Source organism: Scyliorhinus torazame, chromosome 29 (genome assembly GCF_047496885.1).
Source record: "Scyliorhinus torazame isolate Kashiwa2021f chromosome 29, sScyTor2.1, whole genome shotgun sequence".
NCBI classification, from domain to species: Eukaryota; Metazoa; Chordata; class Chondrichthyes; order Carcharhiniformes; family Scyliorhinidae; genus Scyliorhinus; species Scyliorhinus torazame.
In genome coordinates, this window is record NC_092735.1 from 9,374,505 (window position 1) to 9,393,551 (window position 19,047).

At 55.0% G+C, this 19,047-nt stretch overlaps 2 protein-coding genes across 4 annotated transcripts in view; one reads left to right on the plus strand and one right to left on the minus strand.

Moving 5' to 3' along the window:
• LOC140403843 (uncharacterized) overlaps positions 1-19,047 on the minus strand; it is a 349,170-nt gene that overhangs the window by 144,880 nt on the left and 185,243 nt on the right. For all 3 annotated transcript variants that reach the window (XM_072492027.1, XM_072492026.1, XM_072492028.1), the window contains one exon: positions 14,380-14,463. In XM_072492027.1, the coding sequence (XP_072348128.1) occupies positions 14,380-14,463 (84 nt within the window). The remainder of the gene's footprint in view (positions 1-14,379; positions 14,464-19,047) is intronic.
• LOC140403726 (profilin-3-like) lies at positions 5,164-5,682 on the plus strand. Its single transcript, XM_072491889.1, has one exon. It carries the CDS (start codon positions 5,243-5,245, stop codon positions 5,654-5,656), a length of 414 nt encoding a protein of 137 aa, XP_072347990.1. The 5' UTR covers positions 5,164-5,242; the 3' UTR covers positions 5,657-5,682.

Genomic DNA, 19,047 nt, shown 5'->3' on the forward strand with positions numbered 1-19,047 from the left:
AGTCTCACTGTAATGTGCAGTTCCCCGAGGCGCTGGCATCGGTCTCCGTTGCCTCGGTGACCGTGCCGTTCGGTAACGGTCTCCACAAACGTGGACCAGATGGAACGGCACTTGTGGGGGCCTCCCAGGGGATTGGAGGCGCCCAGGTTCATGCCCCCTAGTGGCAGGATGGCAGCCTGGCACCCTAATGATCGAGGGCGGCACTCCGCTGGTGAAAGCTTGGCGACTCTCTGGTTAACTAACCAATCCTCAACTAACCAATCCTCGATCCATGCTAACGTTTCACCCGCCACACCATCAGCTCTTATTTTGTGTCGAAAACTTTGACGTGGCACCTTATCAAATGAAGAGCGGAAGTCCCTGTACACCACATCTACAAGTTCCCCTTTATCCACCTTGCCAGTTAATTCCTCAAAAAACTGGAATAAATCCGCCAAATGTGATTTCCCCTTCACAGAACCGCATTGACTCTGCCTGGTTGTCTAATGATTTTCTAAATGTCCAATTTCCCTGGCACGGATGTTAGGCCAAAGGAGGTGATTCCGACGATTTTAACGATATTTTGGTAGCTGCCTGATCATTGTCAACAAGGCGAGCGTTTTCATTTCCAAATTTAAGGAATTGAATTTCGATCCCACCAGTGGTTATGATGGGATTTGAACCTGTGGTGCTCGGGCATTAGTCTGGGCCTTTTGAGCGGCTAGTTTCATTGTTTTTCTTTTTTGGCTGGCGCAGACACGATGGGCCGAATGGCCTCTTTCTGCACCGTAAGCTTTCCTCTGGTTTTGGTTACTAGGCCAGTAACGTGACCACGATGCCACCATCCCTTCCATGTACTGTCAGAACACAGAAAACAGGACAGGAAATAAATGTGCATTTTGTTTGTCCTACTCATTTATGGGATGTGGCCGTCGCTGGCTGGACCAGCATTTATTGCCCATCCCTAATTGCCCTCGATGTGAGTCAGTTGCCTTCTTGAACCTGCTGCAGTCCGTGTGGGGTAGGTACACCCACAGTGCTGTTAGAACATAAGAACTAGGAGCAGGAGTCGGCCATCTGGCCCCTCGAGCCTGCTCCGCCATTCAATGAGATCATGGCTGATCTTTTGTGGACTCAGCTCCACTTTCCGGCCCGAACACCATAACCCTTAATCCCTTTATTCTTCAAAAAACTATCTATCTTTATCTTTAAAACATTTAATGAAGGAGCCTCTACTGCTCAACTCCTAGGGAGGGAGTTCCAGGATTTTGACCCAGCGACAGTGAAGGAACGGCCGATATATTTCCAAGTCAGGGTGGTGAGTGACTTGGAGGGGAACCTCCAGGTGGTGGGGTTCCCCGGTATCTGCTGCTCTTGTCCTTCTAGATGGTGGCGGTCGTGGGTTTGGAAGGTGCTGTCTAAGGAACCTTGGTGAGTTGCTGCAGTGCATCTTGTAGACGGTACACACGGCTGCCACTGTGCGTCGGTGGTGGAGGGAGTGAATGTTTGTGGAAGGAGGAGCAATGAAGCGGGGCTGCTTTGTCCTGGATGGTGTCGAGCTTCTTGAGTGTTGTTGGAGCTGCGCTCATCCAGGCAAGTGGAGAGTATTCCATCACACTCCTGACTTGTGCCTTGTAGATGGTGGACAAGCTTTGGGGAGTCAGGGAGTGCAGAATTCCCAGCCTCTCTTGTACCCACGCCAGTACTATTGCCGGAATATTATCAGGACCCATAGCCTTTGCAGTATCCAGTGCCTTCGGCCATTTATCATGGCCAATCCAACTAACCTGGACTGTCCCCTTCCCCCATACCCCCATATCCCCCCTCCCCCATATCCCCCTTCCCCCATACCTGGTCTGTGGGAGGAAACTGGCGTATGCCCAGTGAGGGCGAGATCCAGATCGCGATGGCTCGCGAGGCGAGGCGTTTGGAGCGACGCGAATCCCGCGACAGGCCTCTCGCGAGATTCAATGCTCTGTCCCGACACCAAGTCGGGCACGATGAGGCCGTTAAATCGTGCCCGAGGTCGAGAGTTGGAGGAATGGACAGAAGCCAATTGGCAATTAGTTAAAGCAGTGGGAGGGGGGTTTGCGAAGAAGCATTTACAGAAGGGAATTTTAACCCTTTAATCGTTGAAATGAAATGAAAATCGCTTATTGTCACAAGTAGGCTTCAAATTAAGTTACTGTGTAAAGCCCCTAGTCTCCACATTCCGGCGCCTGTTCGGGGAAGCTGGCAGGGGAATTGAACCATGCTGCTGGCCTGCCTTGGTCTGCTTTCAAAGCCAGCGATTTAGCCCAGTGTGCCGAACCAGCCCCATAAATTTAGAGTACCCAATTAATTTTTTCCAATTAAGGGGCAATTTAGCGAGTCCAGTCCACCGACCCTGCACATCTTTGGGATGTGGGGGCGAAACCCACGCAGACACGGGGAGAAGGTGCAAACTCCACACGGACAGTGACCCAGGGCCGGGATTCGAACCTAAGACCTCGGCGCCGTGAGACTGCGGTGCTAACCACTGCGCCACCGTGCTGCTAGTTTGGGTCAGGTCGGCTGTTAAAATATTCAACAAATCTCGGATCCAAACCCTAACCGGGGTGACGAATGGTGGAGCAGGCTCGAAGGGCCAAAAGGCCTCCTCCTGCTCCTTCTCTGTATCTATGCCTGATAAAAGGAAATTATCGCGGATGCTGCAATCTGAAACTTAAAGAGAAAATTCTGGACAATCTCAGCAGACCTGTGGAGAGAGAACGGAGCTAACATTTCAACTCTTTGCCAAACCTTAACCGGTGTGAATCTGGCCATTTTTAATTGTGCAGGATGGCGTGGGTAACTCACCCCTTCCAAAGAGGCAGAAAACTCAGTCCAATACTATAACGAGGTTGTGTGTGTGTGTGTCTCAAGATTTAACCTCTGTCATGATATCCACATCAGCATATCATGGTGCAATCACACACACACTGATGTTGGACCAACCAGCACACACATAACATCGCAGCCAATCACCAGTGAGAGCACACGCACTATAAAACAGGGAACACCACAGTTCCTGCTCATTCTACCAGGAGATAGCTCAGAGCACAGAGCTCACAGCGTGCCACTCAGACATAGTCCATGTGCTCAGTGCCTCACTAAGATAGTGATAGGGCTGGGTCCACAGGCTAGCTGGTAAAGTACGAACCTCAACCGTTGTCAAGACAATAAAACAGAGTTGTACCATCCACAGCCGTGTTGGATCATTTGTGCATCGGAACACCCAACACGACATGGTACCAGTAGTGGAAGCTCACCAGCGGACAACCTCCATTTTAAATATTAATTTAACCCTTGCCAGTCTGATTCCCCAGGCTTCGGGATACCCAGGAGATCGCCCCTTGGATTCAGCTGACCTGCTCCCCTTCGCTCCCAACTCACCACCAGCTCCCAGTACGCCCCTTGGGAACCGTCATTCCCACTCCTCCCTCCCGTGCTCCCGCCCATCCGCGGCCTCCGATCGCTCCCCAAACCTTCCAATCTCCCCACATCCCAGCCCTTTGCATTTTACGGTGCAGGAGCTGCGAGTCAGAGTCAGGGCTGCACAGAGCAGGCCATTCGGCCCATCGCATCCATGTCAGCTCTCCGTAGAGCAAGCAATTCGGTCCCATTCCCCCCAAGATTCTTGCCCAAAACCTTGAACCTCTCCTCCCTCTGCCCACAAACAAGCAGCTAATGGGAACAGCCTTCCTTTGTCTACCTTGGCCAAACCTTTTCAGTCAGGGTGTCCGCGTTGCTGTGGTAACAGGCACATTTCCAGGCATGTGTCATAGATTTCATAGTATTTACAGTGCAGAAGGAGGCCACTCGGCCCATCGAGTCTGCACCAGCTCTTGGAAAGAGCACCTTACCCAAGGTCAACACCTCCACCCTATCCCCATAACCCAGTAGCCCCACCCAACACTAAGGGCAATTTTGGACACTAAGGGCAATTTAGCATGGCCAATCCACCTAACCTGCACGTCTTTGGACTGTGGGAGGAAACCGGAGCACCCGGAGGAAACCCGCGCACACACGGGGAGGATGTGCAGACTCCACACAGACAGTGACCCAAGCCGGGAATCGAACCTGGGACCCTGGAGCTGTGAAGCAATTGTGCTATCCACAATGCTACCGTGCTGCCCTATGTTGCAGTCTGGAGCTATGGTCGAGGCTTCAACATACTTCCCGTCACATGCCTGGCCAGGAACCTCTCCCACTCTTACTGCCTGCCACTGATTTGCAGGTAGATTCTTAACCTGTTTGGCCACGTTATAGAGGTCTACATCACAAAACAGGCCCCTCGGCCCATTGCGTCTGTACAGGCCAAAAGCAACCACCTAGCTACCTTATTCCCATTTTCCAGCAGGCCCTTGCACATCTTGGCATCTCAGGTGCACATCTAAATATTTCTTAAATGTTGTGAAGGTTCCCGCCTCCACCAGCCTGTCAGGCAGCGAGTTCCAGACTCCCAGCAGCCTCTGGGTGAAAAGGTTGTTCCTCACATCCCCTCCAAACCTCCCGCCCCTCGCCTCAAATCTCGGCCCCCTGGATCCCTCCGCCAAGGGGGAAAAGTTTCTTTTGCCAAGGTCTGTGCTTCCCAAAGGTCCTGCCTTTTATCGTGTATTCCCCTCGCCTTGTTCGTCCTGCCCAAATCCATCGGCTCACACTTATCCCGATTGAACTGCATTTGCCACTGATCAGCCCATCTGACCAGCCCGCGTCTGTATCCTCCTGTCATCGAAGGCTGTCCTCCTCACTATTTACCCCCACCCCCCCACCGCCCCCCCCCAACCCCACCACCAATTTTCCTTTCATCTGCAAACTTGCTGATCAACCCTCCTACATTCGTGGCTAAAAAAAAAAGCACTTGAAATGCTATTGCGTACAAGGCTACAGGCCAAGAGCTGGGAAACGGGAGTGGGATAGTTAGGTGCTTGATGGTCGGCACGTCATGGGCCAAAGGCCCTCTTGCGGTGCGATAGAACTATGTGCAGCGTTGCTGCCTCAGAAAGCTGTGCGAATCCTCAGGAGAACACAGGAGGTGAACTCACAAAGAGTGACGTCACTCTTAAGTGATGGCACAGGCTATGTCACACATGAGGCAACCTCATTGGCTGACCTCACAAAGCCAGAGGCACCCCGACGACGTCCTCCCACATTGAAGAGCTGCTGCCGGCGAGGCAGGACGTACCGTACGCCTTTGCGTTTGTGCTTTGTGTTCGCAGCCGGTCGTAGGCCCGAGGAGAGGATGTCGGACTGGAAGAATTACATCAACTCGATCCTGAAGGATAAGAACGTGGAGGATGCCGCCATTGTGGGGCACGCTGACAACAAGTCCGTCTGGGCCTCCAAGCCGGGGGGCATCCTGGCCGCCATCTCCCCGCAGGAGGTGAGCCTGCTGATAGGACAGGACCGCAAGGCTTTCCTACAAACCGGCATCACCATCGGGGGGAAGAAGTGCTCCGTCATCCGGGACAACCTCCTGGTCAACAATGACGGGGTGATGGACGTGAGGATGAAGTGCGGGCAGAGCAAGAGCATCTGTATCGGCAAAACCATCAAGATCATGGTGTTCGTGATGGGGAAAAGGGGCATTCACGGGGGAGCGCTCAACAAGAAGGTCCACGAGGTGGCTAACTACCTCAAACAGAGGGGAATCTGAAGGGGAGGAGACTGCGGGTGGGATGGGGTGTTCAGAGAATTTACAAATTTGGATTAAAATAAGTTGTTAAGTATCACCAACGTGGCTTTGTAGATTTGGTTCTTCTCAAACACGGCACGCAGGTTTCTGTCCACGGGCGGAGTGGCAGAGGAGGATCCCACAAGTCCACCGAGTCTGAGCCGGTCCACTCCCCCCTGCACCCGGAACCGGGCCTGCACATCCCTGTGGACTAAGAGGCAATTTAGCATGGTCAACCCACCTAACCTGCACACCCTGGGGCTCTTGGGGGCTAAAGGGATCAAGGGATATGAGGAGAAGGCAGGATTGGGTATTGAACTCGATCAGCCATGATCATAATGAATGGCGGAGCAGGCTCGGAGGGCCGAATGGCCTGCTCCTGCTTCTATCTTCTGTGCATGTTTCTCTGTATCTTTGGACTGTGGGAGGAAACCGGAGCACCCGGAGGGAAACCCACGCAGACACGGGGGGAATGTGCAGACTCTGCACAGACAGTGACCCAAGCCGGAATCGAACCTGGGACCCTGGAGCTGTGCCATCCTTGTGTGTATGTGTGTGTGTGTGTCTCTGTGAGTGTTTGTGTGTCTAGGTGTTTGTGAGTGGGTGTCTGTGTCCATATGTATGCATGTGTGTCTACATGTCTGTGTGAGAGTGTGGGGGTATGTTTATGTGTCTGTATTTATCTATGTGTTTGTGTGCCTTTCTGTGTGCGTGTGTGCATGTATGTGAGTGCGTGATGTCCAAGTTGTGGTGATAGGCACGTATGCATATCTGTAAATAACTGTACATAGTTGCACCAATGTATATAACTGTATACAACAGGAGCAATGTATATCGCTGATGAGGGCAGCACGCTAGCATTGTGGTTAGCACAATTGCTTGACAGCTCCAGGGTCCCAGGTTCGATTCCGGCTTGGGTCACTGTCTGTGCGGAGTCTGCACATCCTCCCCGTGTGTGCGTGGGTTTCCTCCGGGTGCTCCGGTTTCCTCCCACAGTCCAAACATGTGCAGGTTAGGTGGATTGGCCGTGATAAATTGCCCTTAGTGTCCAAAATTGCCCTTGGTGTTGGGTGGGGTTGCTGGGTTGTGGGGATAGGGTGGAAGTGTTGACCTTGGGTAGGGTGCTCTTTCCAAGAGCCGGTGCAGACTCGATGGGCTGAATGGCCTCCTTCTGCACTGTAAATTCTATGATAATCTATGATCAAAACACGCAGTGACAGTTATGACCTCCTGCCAGTAGGTGGAACCAGACACACGTGGAGCCACGTATATATATCGGGGGGCGGACGAGACGCAGGCACTTGGTGGCAGTACAGACAATAAGACAGTCTCATCGCACCGTAGCTCTACAGTAACTTAGATATAATTGTCTGTACAGAGAATTGCAGGTTACTTCCTCACCTGTTAAGAATAATTACTTGTTACAACCTTACACACATGTTCTATGCGTGTCTTCATGATCAGGGGAGCGATAGAACACAACTCAAGGAAGGAGGGTTCGTAACGGGGCCAAGCAGGCCGAGAATCAACCTGCAAACTCCTTCCAAACATACACGGCAATGGCAGGCAGGCAGAGTGGGAGATTCCTGGTCGGCCATGGGATGGGAAGAATGTTGGAGCCTCTACCATCACTCTCCATCGCTCCGTATTACAACATGGCCGGAAACGTGGATGTTACCACAGCAACGCGGACTCTGAGCAAACTGAGCCACATCTCTGACTGGACTCGGGGTCAGGGCCAAGGGCGTCGCAAACTGGGTGGGACGAGCTTGCCAACAGAAAAAGGCACAACCAGGTTTGGGAGGGCAAGAAACAAGGGGCACAGGTGACTGCGAGAGACGGCCCGAGAGGGGAGACTTCCTCAGAAATAGGAGCGATCAAACAAGAGTGGCAGTGGAAGGGAGAGTTTGGAGTGGATTCGTGTGAATGCAGAGAGAGCGATCTGCAGGTTGGGGAGATACAGGTGTCACATGGTGTAGACCAAGTGGTCACGTGATCACATGGCGACAAAAGAGGTCATGTGGCAGGAGCAAGCCCCGGGGAGTTAGACCCGGGGAGAGTGGGAGTGAGACCCGGGGAGTGTGGGAGTTAGACCTGGGGAGTGTGGGAGATAGCCCCGGGGAGAGTGGGAGTTAGCCCCAGGGAGTGTGGGAGTTAGACCCGAGGAGTGTGGGAATGAGACCCGGGGAGTGTGGGAGTTAGACCCGGGGAGTGTGGGAGTTAGACCCGGGGAGTGTGGGAGTTAGCCCCGGAGAGAGTGGGATTTAGCCCCGGGGAGTGTGGGAGTTAGACCCGGGGAGTGCGGGAGTTAGACCCGGGGAGTGTGGGAGTTAGACCCGGGGAGTGTGGGAGTTAGACACGGGGAGTGTGGGAGTTAGACCCGGGGAGTGTGGAAGTTAGACACGGGGAGTGTGGGAGTTAGCCCCGGGGAGTGTGGGAGTTAGACCCGGGGAGTGTGGGAGTGAGACCCGGGGAGTGTGGGAGTGAGACCCGGGGAGAGTGGGAGTTAGACCTGTGGAGTGTGGGAGTGAGACCCGGGGAGTGTGGGAGTTAGACCCGGGGAGTGTAGGAGTTAGACCCAGGGGGGTGTCGGTGTTAGACCCGGGGAGTATGGGAGTTCGACCCGCAGAGTATGGGAGTTAGACCTGGGGAGTATGGGAGTTAGACCCGGGGAGTGTGGGAGTTAGCCCCGGGGAGTGTGGGAGTTAGACCCAGGGAGTGTGGGAGTTCGACCCGGGGAGTGTGGGAGTTAGACACGGGGAGTGTGGGAGTTAGACCCGGGGAGTATGGGAGTGAGACCCGGCAGTGTGGGAGTTAGCCCCGGGGAGTGTGGGAGTTAGACCTGGGGAGTGTAGGAGTTAGACCCGGGGAGTGTAGGAGTTAGACCCGGGGGGGTGTCGGTGTTAGACCCGGGGAGTATGGGAGTTCGACCCGCAGAGTATGGGAGTTAGACCTGGGGAGTATGGGAGTTAGACCCGGGGAGTGTGGGAGTTAGCCCCGGGGAGTGTGGGAGTTAGACCCAGGGAGTGTGGGAGTTCGACCCGGGGAGTGTGGGAGTTAGACACGGGGAGTGTGGGAGTTCGACTCGGGAAGTTTGGGAGTTCGACCCGGGGGGCGTGGGAGTTAGACCCGGGGAGTGTGGGAGTTAGACCCGGGGAGAGTGGGAGTTAGACCCGGGGAGTGTAGGAGTTAGACCCGGGGAGTGTGGGAGTTAGACACGGGGAGTGTGGGAGTTAGACCCGGGGAGTGTGGGAGTTAGCCCCGGGGAGTGTGGGAGTTAGACCCGGGGAGTGTGGGAGTTAGCCCCGGGGAGTGTGGGAGTTAGACCCGGGGAGTGTAGGAGTTAGACCCGGGGAGTGTGGGAGTTAGACACGGGGAGTGTGGGAGTTAGACCCGGGGAGTGTGGGAGTTAGACCCGGGGAGTATGGGAGTGAGACCCGGCAGTGTGGGAGTTAGCCCCGGGGAGTGTGGGAGTTAGACACGGGGAGTGTGGGAGTTAGACCCGGGGAGTGTGGGAGTTAGACCCGGGGAGTATGGGAGTGAGACCCGGCAGTGTGGGAGTTAGCCCCGGGGAGTGTGGGAGTTAGACACGGGGAGTGTGGGAGTTAGACCCGGGGAGTGTGGGAGTTAGACACGGGGAGTGTGGGAGTTAGACTCGGGAAGTTTGGGAGTTCGACCCGGGGAGTGTGGGAGTTCGACCCGGGGAGTGTGGGAGTTAGACCCGGGGGGCGTGGGAGTTAGCCACGGGGAGTGTGGGAGTTAGCCCCGGGGAGAGTGGGAGTTAGACCCGGGGAGTGTGGGAGTTAGCCTCGGGGAGTGTGGGAGTTAGACCCGGGGAGTGTGGGAGTTAGACACGGGGAGTGTGGGAGTTAGACCCGGGGAGTGTGGGAGTTAGACCCGGGGAGTATGGGAGTGAGATCCGGCAGTGTAGGAGTTAGCCCCGGGGAGTGTGGGAGTTAGCCCCGGGGAGAGTGGGAGTTAGACCCGGGGAGTGTGGGAGTTAGCCCCGGGGAGTGTGGGAGTTAGACCCGGGGAGTGTGGGAGTTAGACACGGGGAGTGTGGGAGTTAGACCTGGGGAGTGTGGGAGTTAGACACGGGGAGTGTGGTAGTTAGCCCCAGGAAGTGTGGGAGTTAGACCCGGGGAGTGTGGGAGTGAGACCTGGGGAGTGTGGGAGCTAGACCCGGGGAGAGTGGGAGTTAGACCCGTGGACTGTGGGAGTGTGACCCGGGGAGTGTGGGAGTTAGACCCGGGGAGTGTAGGAGTTAGACCCGGGGGGGTGTCGGTGTTAGACCCGGGGAGTATGGGAGTTCGACCTGGGGAGTATGGGAGTTCGACCCGGGGAGTGTGGGAGTTAGCCCCGGGGAGTGTGGGAGTTCGACCCGGGGAGTGTGGGAGTTCGACACGGGGAGTGTGGGAGTTAGACTCGGGAAGTTTGGGAGTTCGACCCGGGGAGTGTGGGAGTTCGACCCGGGGAGTGTGGGTGTTAGACCCTGGGGGCGTGGGAGTTAGCCACGGGGAGTGTGGGAGTTAGACCCGGGGAGTGTGGGAGTTAGCCCCGGGGAGTGTGGGAGTTAGCCCCGGGGAGTGTGGGAGTTAGCCCCGGGGAGTGTGGGAGTTAGCCCCGGGGAGTGTGGGAGTTAGCCCCGGGGGGTGTGGGAGTTAGACCCGGGGAGTGTGGGAGTTAGCCCCAGGGAGTGTGGGAGTTAGCCACGGCGAGAGTGGGAGTTAGACCCGGGGAGTGTGGGAGTTAGCCCCGGGGAGTGTGGGGTTAGCCGGGGGAGTGTGGGAGTTAGCCCCGGGGAGAGTGGGAGTTAGATCCGGGGAGTGTGGGAGTTAGGCCCGGGGAGTGTGCGAGTTAGCCCCGGGGAGTGTGGGGGTAGCCGGGGGAGTGTGGGAGTTAGCCCCGGGGAGAGTGGGAGTTAGACCCAGGGAGTGTGGGAGTTAGACCCGGGGAGTGTGGGAGTTAGACCCGGGGAGTGTGGGAGTTAGGCCCGGGGAGTGTGGGAGTTAGCCCCGGGGAGAGTGGGAGTTAGACCCGGGGAGAGTGGGGTTAGCCGGGGGAGTGTGGGAGTTAGCCCCGGGGAGAGTGGGAGTTAGACCCGGGGAGTGTGGGAGTTAGACACGGGGAGTGTGGGAGTTAGACCCGGGGAGTGTGGGAGTTAGACCCGGGGAGTGTGGGAGTTAGGCCCGGGGAATGTGGGAGTTAGACCCGGGGAGTGTGGGAGTTAGCCCCGGGGAGTGTGGAAGTTAGTCCGGGGAGAGTGGGAGTTAGCCCCGGGGAGAGTGGGAGTTAGACCCGGGGAGTGTGGGAGTTAGACCCGGGGAGTGTGGGAGTTAGACCCGGGGAGTGTGGGAGTTAGACCCGGGGAGAGTGGGAGTTAGACCCGGGGAGTGTGGGAGTTAGACCCGGGGAGAGTGGGAGTTAGACCCGGGGAGAGTGGGAGTTAGCCCCATGGAGAGTGGGAGTTAGACCCGGGGAGTGTGGGAGTTAGTCCGGGGAGCAGCAGCGAGGGACAAGTGTTAAAGTAGCTGTTAAACTACCCGTAGTTGAAAATCCTTGCTGCCGATGATTCAGGAACCCAACACATTTACATTGTTAGAAGTTGGCAGTCTAACAAACGGACATTGCCGTATCTGCACAGATAGTTGGGCGACGTTTGAGAAGGTTGTGGTGTATTTACTGTGCTGCTGTGGTGTGTGACAAGCGGGAAAAGGTACAGGTGTGCACCTAACCTCGCGGACTCTGGGAACGCCGGAAAACAGGTTTGTTTTCAAGACGGAGGAGGAAAAAGAGGACCTTGAAATAATCCTTAAACACGCTGAGAATCTCTGTCTCCCGGTGAAAACTAAAGGAACAGATGATTCACCGCAAACTTACACGCCCTCCCTGAAAATATTGGCAAATAGATGTGAGTTTGGAACTTGCAGGGAAGCTTGTATTGCGTGAGTCCCGTGGGGAGATGTGACAGTGTACCCCTACCAGCCTCGTGAGGGTTATCACAACAGCAGACAAAGAATTTTTCCACTGTGACGTTATTTGTAAGCGACCAGTTGTATACCAGGCGAGGCTGGATGATTCTGGATCACCAACAGGCTGGTGAGGGAGGAGTACTGGTGATCACCCAGGGAGCAGTCAATGAGGTGCATTGGACGACAGGTGTTACAAAGCCTACAGGCAAGGTCATAAGACCATACGACATGGGCGGCACGGTAGCACAGTGGTTGGCACTGTTGCTTCACAGCGTTAGGGTGACGGGTTTGATTCCCAGCTTGGGGCACTGTCTGTGCGGGGGTCTGCACGTTCTCCCCGTGTCTGCGTGGGTTTGGACATTCTGAATTCTCCCTCTGTGGACCCGAACAGGCGCCAAAGTGTGGCGACTAGGGGATTTTCACAGTCACTTCATTGCAGTGTTAATGTAAGACTACTTGTGACAATAATAAAGATTATTATTACATAGGAGCAGAATTAGGCCACTCGGCCCATTGAGTCTGCTCCGTCATTCAATCATGGCTGATATTTTCTCATCCCCATTCTCCTGCCTTCTCCCCATAACCCGATCCCCTTATTGATCAAGAACCTATCTATCTCTGTCTTAAAGACACTCAGTGATTTGGCCTCCACAGCCTTCTGCGGCAAAGAGCTCCACAGATTCACCACCCTCTGGCTGAAGAAATTCCTCCTCATCTCGGTTTTAAAGGATCATCCCTTCAGTCGGAGGCTGTGCCCTCGGGTTCTAGTTTTTCCTACAAGTGGAAACATCCTCTCCACGTCCACTCTATCCAGGCCTCGCAGTATCCTGTAAGTTTCAAAGAAAACCCCCTCATCCTTCTAAACTCCAACGAGTACAGACCCAGAGTCCTCAACCGTTCCTCATACGACAAGCTCTTCATTCCATGTGTTGACGCAGTTGCCTTGAACAAGACCACTTCAGCCAATGAAGGCAATGGAACAAAAGCTAGCAAACACGCCAAATTATAAGATGTTCCGCATTCCTGGTGCAAAATGTGGTTCTGGTACAGCCCATTAGATGAGAAATCCTTGAAACTAACCACATTCATGTCTCCGTTAGGCAGATTAACTGTTTCCCAATTCCCTCTTTATGCACTCCACTAAAACCCTTCAACATTCCGAGCGCCTCTCGATCGTTAAGCCTCTCAATAACTTTCACTGCTCGAAGGGGAACAAGGGCAGCTTCTCCGGTCTTTACAAGAAACTTCAATCCCCTGACCCTGGTTCTAATATGGGGCGGGATTCTCCGCGAATCGGCGGGACGGGCCGCTCCAGCATCGGGCCGCCCCGAAGGTGCGCAATCCTTCAGGGGCTAGGCAGCGCGTCAGTCAGCGCGGACGGGCTTGGCGCCTCGCCGACCGGCGCCGAAGGGCCTCCACCGGCTGGCGCGAGTTGGCGCATGCGCGGGAGCACCAGCGTGTGTTGGCGTCATCCCAGCGCCTGCGCGGGGGGGTTCTCCGCACCGGCCGTGGCGGAGGTTGGTAGCGGTCGTTGCGGAAGGAAAGAGTGCCCCCCACGGCACAGGCCCGCCCGCTGATCGCTGGGCCCCGATCGTGTGCCAGGTCACCGTGGGGGCACCCCCCCCCCCCCCCTGGGGCCAGACTCCCCTGCGCCCCCCCCCCCCCCCCCCCGAGGACTCTGCAGGCCGCCCGCGGAGCCAGGTCCTGTTGTGATTTACGCCGGCGGGACCGGCCGAAAACGGGCGGCCACTCGGCCCATCGCGGGCCGGAGAATTGACGGGGAGGGGGGGGGCTGCTGCCAACAGCCCCCCGACCGGCGTGGCACGATTCCGGCAGTCACGGGGGGCGGGATTCACGCCACCCCCCCCCCCCCCCCCCGGCGTTCTCCGACCCGGCGGGGGGTCGGAGAATCCCGCCCCTGTAGTCCCACTAAGAACTTGACATCCCTCCAAAGATGTGGGCCCCAGATTTGGACACAATACACCAGTTCTGGCAGGTTTAGTGATTGATAAAGATTTGGCATGTCTTCCTTGCTTTTTGAACTCTATTAATTGTATGTCAAGTGTATGCAATTGATAGGCATTGACTGGCGAGTCACTTGAGTCCTTAAAAATACACACAGACTAAAACTGTAATTGTTGGGTTAGGAGGTGTATGCTTGCAATGTGCAACTCTGCAAATAAAGGTGGAAGTCTGTAAAGATTGGTCCCAGTTATATCCTTCACCTACTGGAATCAAACATGAGAATGACTCTATTTATAAAAATGCACTGCAGCAAACTACAGAGCTTTACACACATTCCAGCCATGGACCATCTATCTTCCAATATCAAGGGAAAATCATCACCGTAAAGTTCCTCTTCAAGTAACACACCGTCCTGACTTGGGGGATAGGTTATGCCATTCCTCTAGCGTATCTCGGTCAAAAACCTGAAATTCCCGATGTGGAGATGCTGGGCTGGGGTGGGCACAGTCAGAAGTCTGACAACACCAGGTTAAAGTCCAACAGGTTTGTTTGGAATCACTAGCTTTCGGAGCGCTGCTCCTTCCTCACCTGAGGAAGGAGCTACACTTGGTGAAATTCCCCAGCAGGCACCACTGTGGATGCACTGACTGCAGTGGTTCAAGGAGGATCAATGAACACCACCTTTCTCAGCGTAACTGGAGAGGGGCAGTGAATGCTGCCCCGCCAATCTCGCCCACATCCCAGAAATGATGCACACACGGCTCCTACCTTGATGGGCTTGTCGCTTGCCGGCAGATAGGGATCTCTGTTCAGCGAGTTTGGGGAGGTTCTGCTTGAGAATCCGCGATCTGTCTGTAAAGGGGACAGGAAGCAAACAAGTATTTTGAAGGTTTGGAGAGCGGCCCCATAATTTACATTTCCGCTTCATCGCTCCTTTTTTAAAAAAATATTTTATTAAAGTGTTTGCAAATTTTTACAACAACAATAACATTGACATGGTAAAATAAAAATTTCCCCACCCAACCCAATCTTCGCACACCTCAACCATCTAACACCTAACCACCCGCCCCCTTGGAATACTGCTTCTGCTGACATTTTAATTTTCCCCGAGAAGGTCGACGAACGGCTGCGACCTCCGGGAGAACCCGGCCATTGACCCTCTGTGGTAGTCACCACTGTTGTATATATTACGTATATGAGGAGTAATACGGTAAGGCTCCTGTACTACAGGTACGGGGGTAGATCCCTGCCTGCTGGCTCCGCCCAGTAGGCGGAGTATAAATGTGTGTGCTCACCGAACTGCAGCCATTTCGGCAGCTGCTGCAGGAGGCCACACATCTCTGCGTAATAAAGCCTCGATTACTCTCTACTCTCGTTTCGTCAGAATTGATAGTGCATCACCCTCTTAAGGCAAACTTTATTTTCTCGAGACTGAGAGACCCAGCCACGTCACTAACCCAGGTCTCGACACTCAGGGACTTCGAGTCACTCCACATTAAAAGGATCCGTCTCCGGGCTACTTTCGCCCCCTGGACTCCCGGCTCTTCCGACACTCCAAAGATCGCTACCTCTGGACTCGGCACCACCCGTGTTTTTAGCACCGTGGACATTACCTTAGCAAAACCCTGCCAGAACCCTCTAAGGTTCGGGCATGCCCAGAACATGTGGACATGATTTGCTGGGCTTCCCGCGCACCTCGCACACCTGTCCTCTACCCCGAAAAACATGCTCATCCTAGCCACTGTCATGTGTGCCCGGTGGACTACCTTAAATTGTATCAGGCTAAGCCTGGCACATGATGATGAGGTATTAACCCTGCTTAGGGCATCCGCCCACAGACCCGCCTCTATCTCTCCTCCTAGCTCGTCCTCCCACTTGCCCTTAAGCTCCTCCACCGGAGTTTCCTCCGTCTCCGAAAACTCCTGGTAAATATCCGATACCTTCCCCTCCCCCACCCAGGTACTGGAAACTACTCTATCCTGTATCCCCCGTGGCGGCAGCAGCGGAAAGGCCGGAACCTGTTTTCTCAGGAAGTCTCGCACCTGCAAATACCCTGAACCCATTCCCTGCTGGCAATTCAAATTTATCCTCCAAGGCTTTCAAGCTGGGAGAGCTCCCGTCTATAAATAGTTCCCCCATCCTTCTAATTCCTGCCCTCTGCCATCTCCGGAACCCACCATCCAGCCTACCCGGTACGAAACGATGATTATTATAAATCGGGGTCCAAACCGATGCTCCCTCCACTCTCCTCCATTGCCCCAGATTCTCAGAGCTGCCACCACCACCGGACTTGTGGAGTACCGGGCCGGCGAGAACGAAAGAGGTGCCGTTATCAGTGCTCCCAAACTGGTGTCTTTGCATGATGCCGCCTCCATCCGCTCCAATGCCGACCCCTCCCCCATTACCCACTTCCTGATCATGGCTATATTAGCCACCCGGTAGTAATTGTAGAAGTTCGGCAGCACCAACCCACCCTCCCCCCGACTGCGCTCCAGCAACACTTTCTTCACTCGCGGGGTTTTACCCGCCCACACAAAGCCCAAAATAACCTTATTCACCCGCTTGAAAAAGGCCTTTGGGATGAAGATGGGGAGGCACTGAAAGACAAACAGAAATCTGGGGAGGACCGTCATCTTCACGGTCTGTACCCTCCCCGCCAGTGATAGCGGGAGCATGCCCCATCTCTTAAACGCCCCTTCCATTTGATCTACCAGCCGGGCTAGGTTTAACTTGTGCAGTGCCTCCCATTCCAGGGCCACCTGGATTCCCAGATACCGAAAGCTCTTTCCTACCATTCTAAGCGTCAGCTCTCCCAGTCTCTTCTCCTGTCCTCTTGCCTGGATCGCGAACATCTCGCTTTTCCCCATGTTCAATTTATACCCCGAAAAATTGCCAAATTCCCCCAGGATCCGCATAACCTCCCCCATCCCCTCCAACGGGTCCGAAATGTACAAAAGCAGATCGTCCGCATAGAGCGAGACTCCATGCTCCACCCCCCCCCCCACCCCCTCCCCCCCCACCCCCACCCCCCCGAACCAGCCCCTGCCAGTTCCTCGAAGCTCTTAGCACCATGGCCAGTGGCTCTATAGCCAGAACAAACAGTAACGGGGAGAGGGGGCACCCTTGCCTCGTCCCTCGATGTAATTTAAAATACCCTGACCCCAGCCGGTTCGTAGGCACGCTCGCTACAGGCGCCTGGTACAGCAATTGCACCCAGCCAGTAAAGCCCTCACCAAACCCAAACCTTCCCAGCGCCTCCCACAGGTACTCCCACTCCACCCGATCAAAAGCCTTCTCCGCTACCATCGCTACCACCACCTCCGCCTCACCTCTCTCTGAGGGCATCATAATAACATTTAAAAGCCTCCGAACGTTGGCCTTGAGCTTCCTGCCCTTAACAAATCCCGTCTGGTCTTCCCCTATCACCCCGGGACGCAGTCTTCTATCCTTCTGGTCAATATCTTAGCCAACAACTTGGCATCTACATTCAAAAGCGAGATCGGCCTATGTGGCCCACCGCTTCATCGCTTCCTCCGCCGGCCATTTGCAAGTCGGCCAAACAAGGGCTAAAGACAGGCAGCATCTGAATGGAGTTCTGGATGGAGAATGGGCCCCAAAATCTGGCCTGTGGTCATTCTCAGCAGTAGCCCTGATGAAGCCTGGACACAAAGGTTAGCAGCAGAAAGCTTTGGAGAAAGAGGGTGTTTCTGGAGATATCGGCTACGTTAATATAGACGTGAGATACATTTTCCTAGTTTGCGTTGAAGGCATTTTCCTGCTAGAATCAATAGGCTGTGGCCAGTGGTGTCACTGTAGCCACACCTGGAGTGACTCACTAAAACTCACCCCAAGGAAACTTCCATTCCTTGAAGCTCTATCACTGATATCATGGGAACAGCAAGTTCAAATTACCCAGCACACCACCCAACATCCTGACTCAGACATAGAATCATAGAATTTACAGTGCAGAAGGAGGCCATTGGGCCCATCGAGTCTGCACCGGCCCTTGGAAAGACCACGACTCCTCGCTACCCCCGTAACCCAGTAACCCCACCCAACCAAGGGCAATTTTTCATGGCCAATCCACCTAACCTGCACACCACCTTTGGACTGTGGGGGGAAACCGGAGCACCCGGAGGAAACCCACGCAGACACGGGGAGAATGTGCAGACTCCGCACAGACAGTGACCCAAGCCGGGAATCGAACCCGGGCCCCTGGAGCTGTGAAGCAGCAGTGCTAACCACTGTGCTGCCCAATGCTGTAGGCATTGCATCATGCTGTATCGCCATCGTCACTGGGTGAAGAGGAAGTGGGAGTACATCCCTCTAGAGGGTGGCTCTACCCACACCAGGGTAGGCAGGGAAGGTCGCGAAGCTGCCTGGAGGGCTGGCACTATGAACTACCAGCTGATCTGTGGCCTCGGTGAACTAGAGGTTGACAGTTAAAATCGGCAACAAGAGAGAATCTAACCAGCTCCCCTTGACATTCAATGACATCACCATCGCCGAATCCCCGCTATCAACAGCCTGGGGGTTACCTCTGACCAGGAACTGAACAGGCAGAGCCAGATTAATCCGCTACCAGAGCAGGTCAGGGGCCAGGAATCCTGGGGTGAGTAACTCACCTCCTGGCTCCCCAAGGCACGAGATGGAATACTCCCCCACTTGCCTGGACGAGCGCAGCTCCAACACCACTCCAGAAGCTCAACGCCATCCATAACTAAGCAGTCCCGCTTGACTGGCACCCCATCCACCACATTCAACATTCACATCCTCCATCACTGACGCACTGTGACAGCCGTGTGTACCGTCTACAAGATGCACTGCAGCAACTCACCAAGGCTCCTTCGACAGCACCTTCCAAACCCACGACCACCACCATCTAGAAGGACAAGAGCAGCAGATACCCGGGAACCCCACCGCCTGGAGGTTCCCCTCCGAGTCACTCACCACCCCGACTTGGAAATATATCGGCCGTTCCTTCACTGTCGCTGGGTCAGAATCCTGGAACTGCCTCCCTAACAGCACAGTGGGTGTACCTACACCATGTGGACTGCAGCGGTTCAAGAAGGCACCTTCTCAAGTGAAATTAGGGATGGGCAATAAACGGTGACCTAGCCAGCGAAGGCCACATCCCGTGAAGACAGAAATGTTAAAAAGTCAACAGCTAACAAGGCTCTTTCTTAACTGATTGGCCACTCGTCTCACAGAGGTGGAAAGCCACAGTGGGCCTCGAACCCTTCCCAGCAAAAAATGGCCGGAGCCGGGAGAGGGTTCCGGAAACCGGCACGCTGACCTGCATCGAAGTTCCTGGGAGCTGTCTCCCTCTGTTCCAGGTCTGGAAAGAGCCCGGACAGTCAACCACTGGCATTCCACTTCAGGTGCCATCCTCGGAGTTTCCGACTACGGAGCTTCAAAGAGGCGGCCTGGGGGTAA

What these genes read in the sequence shown, in the direction of transcription:
- LOC140403726 (XM_072491889.1), top strand. Translation starts at nt 5,243, where the DNA reads ATGTCGGACTGGAAGAATTACATCAACTCGATCCTGAAGGATAAGAAC.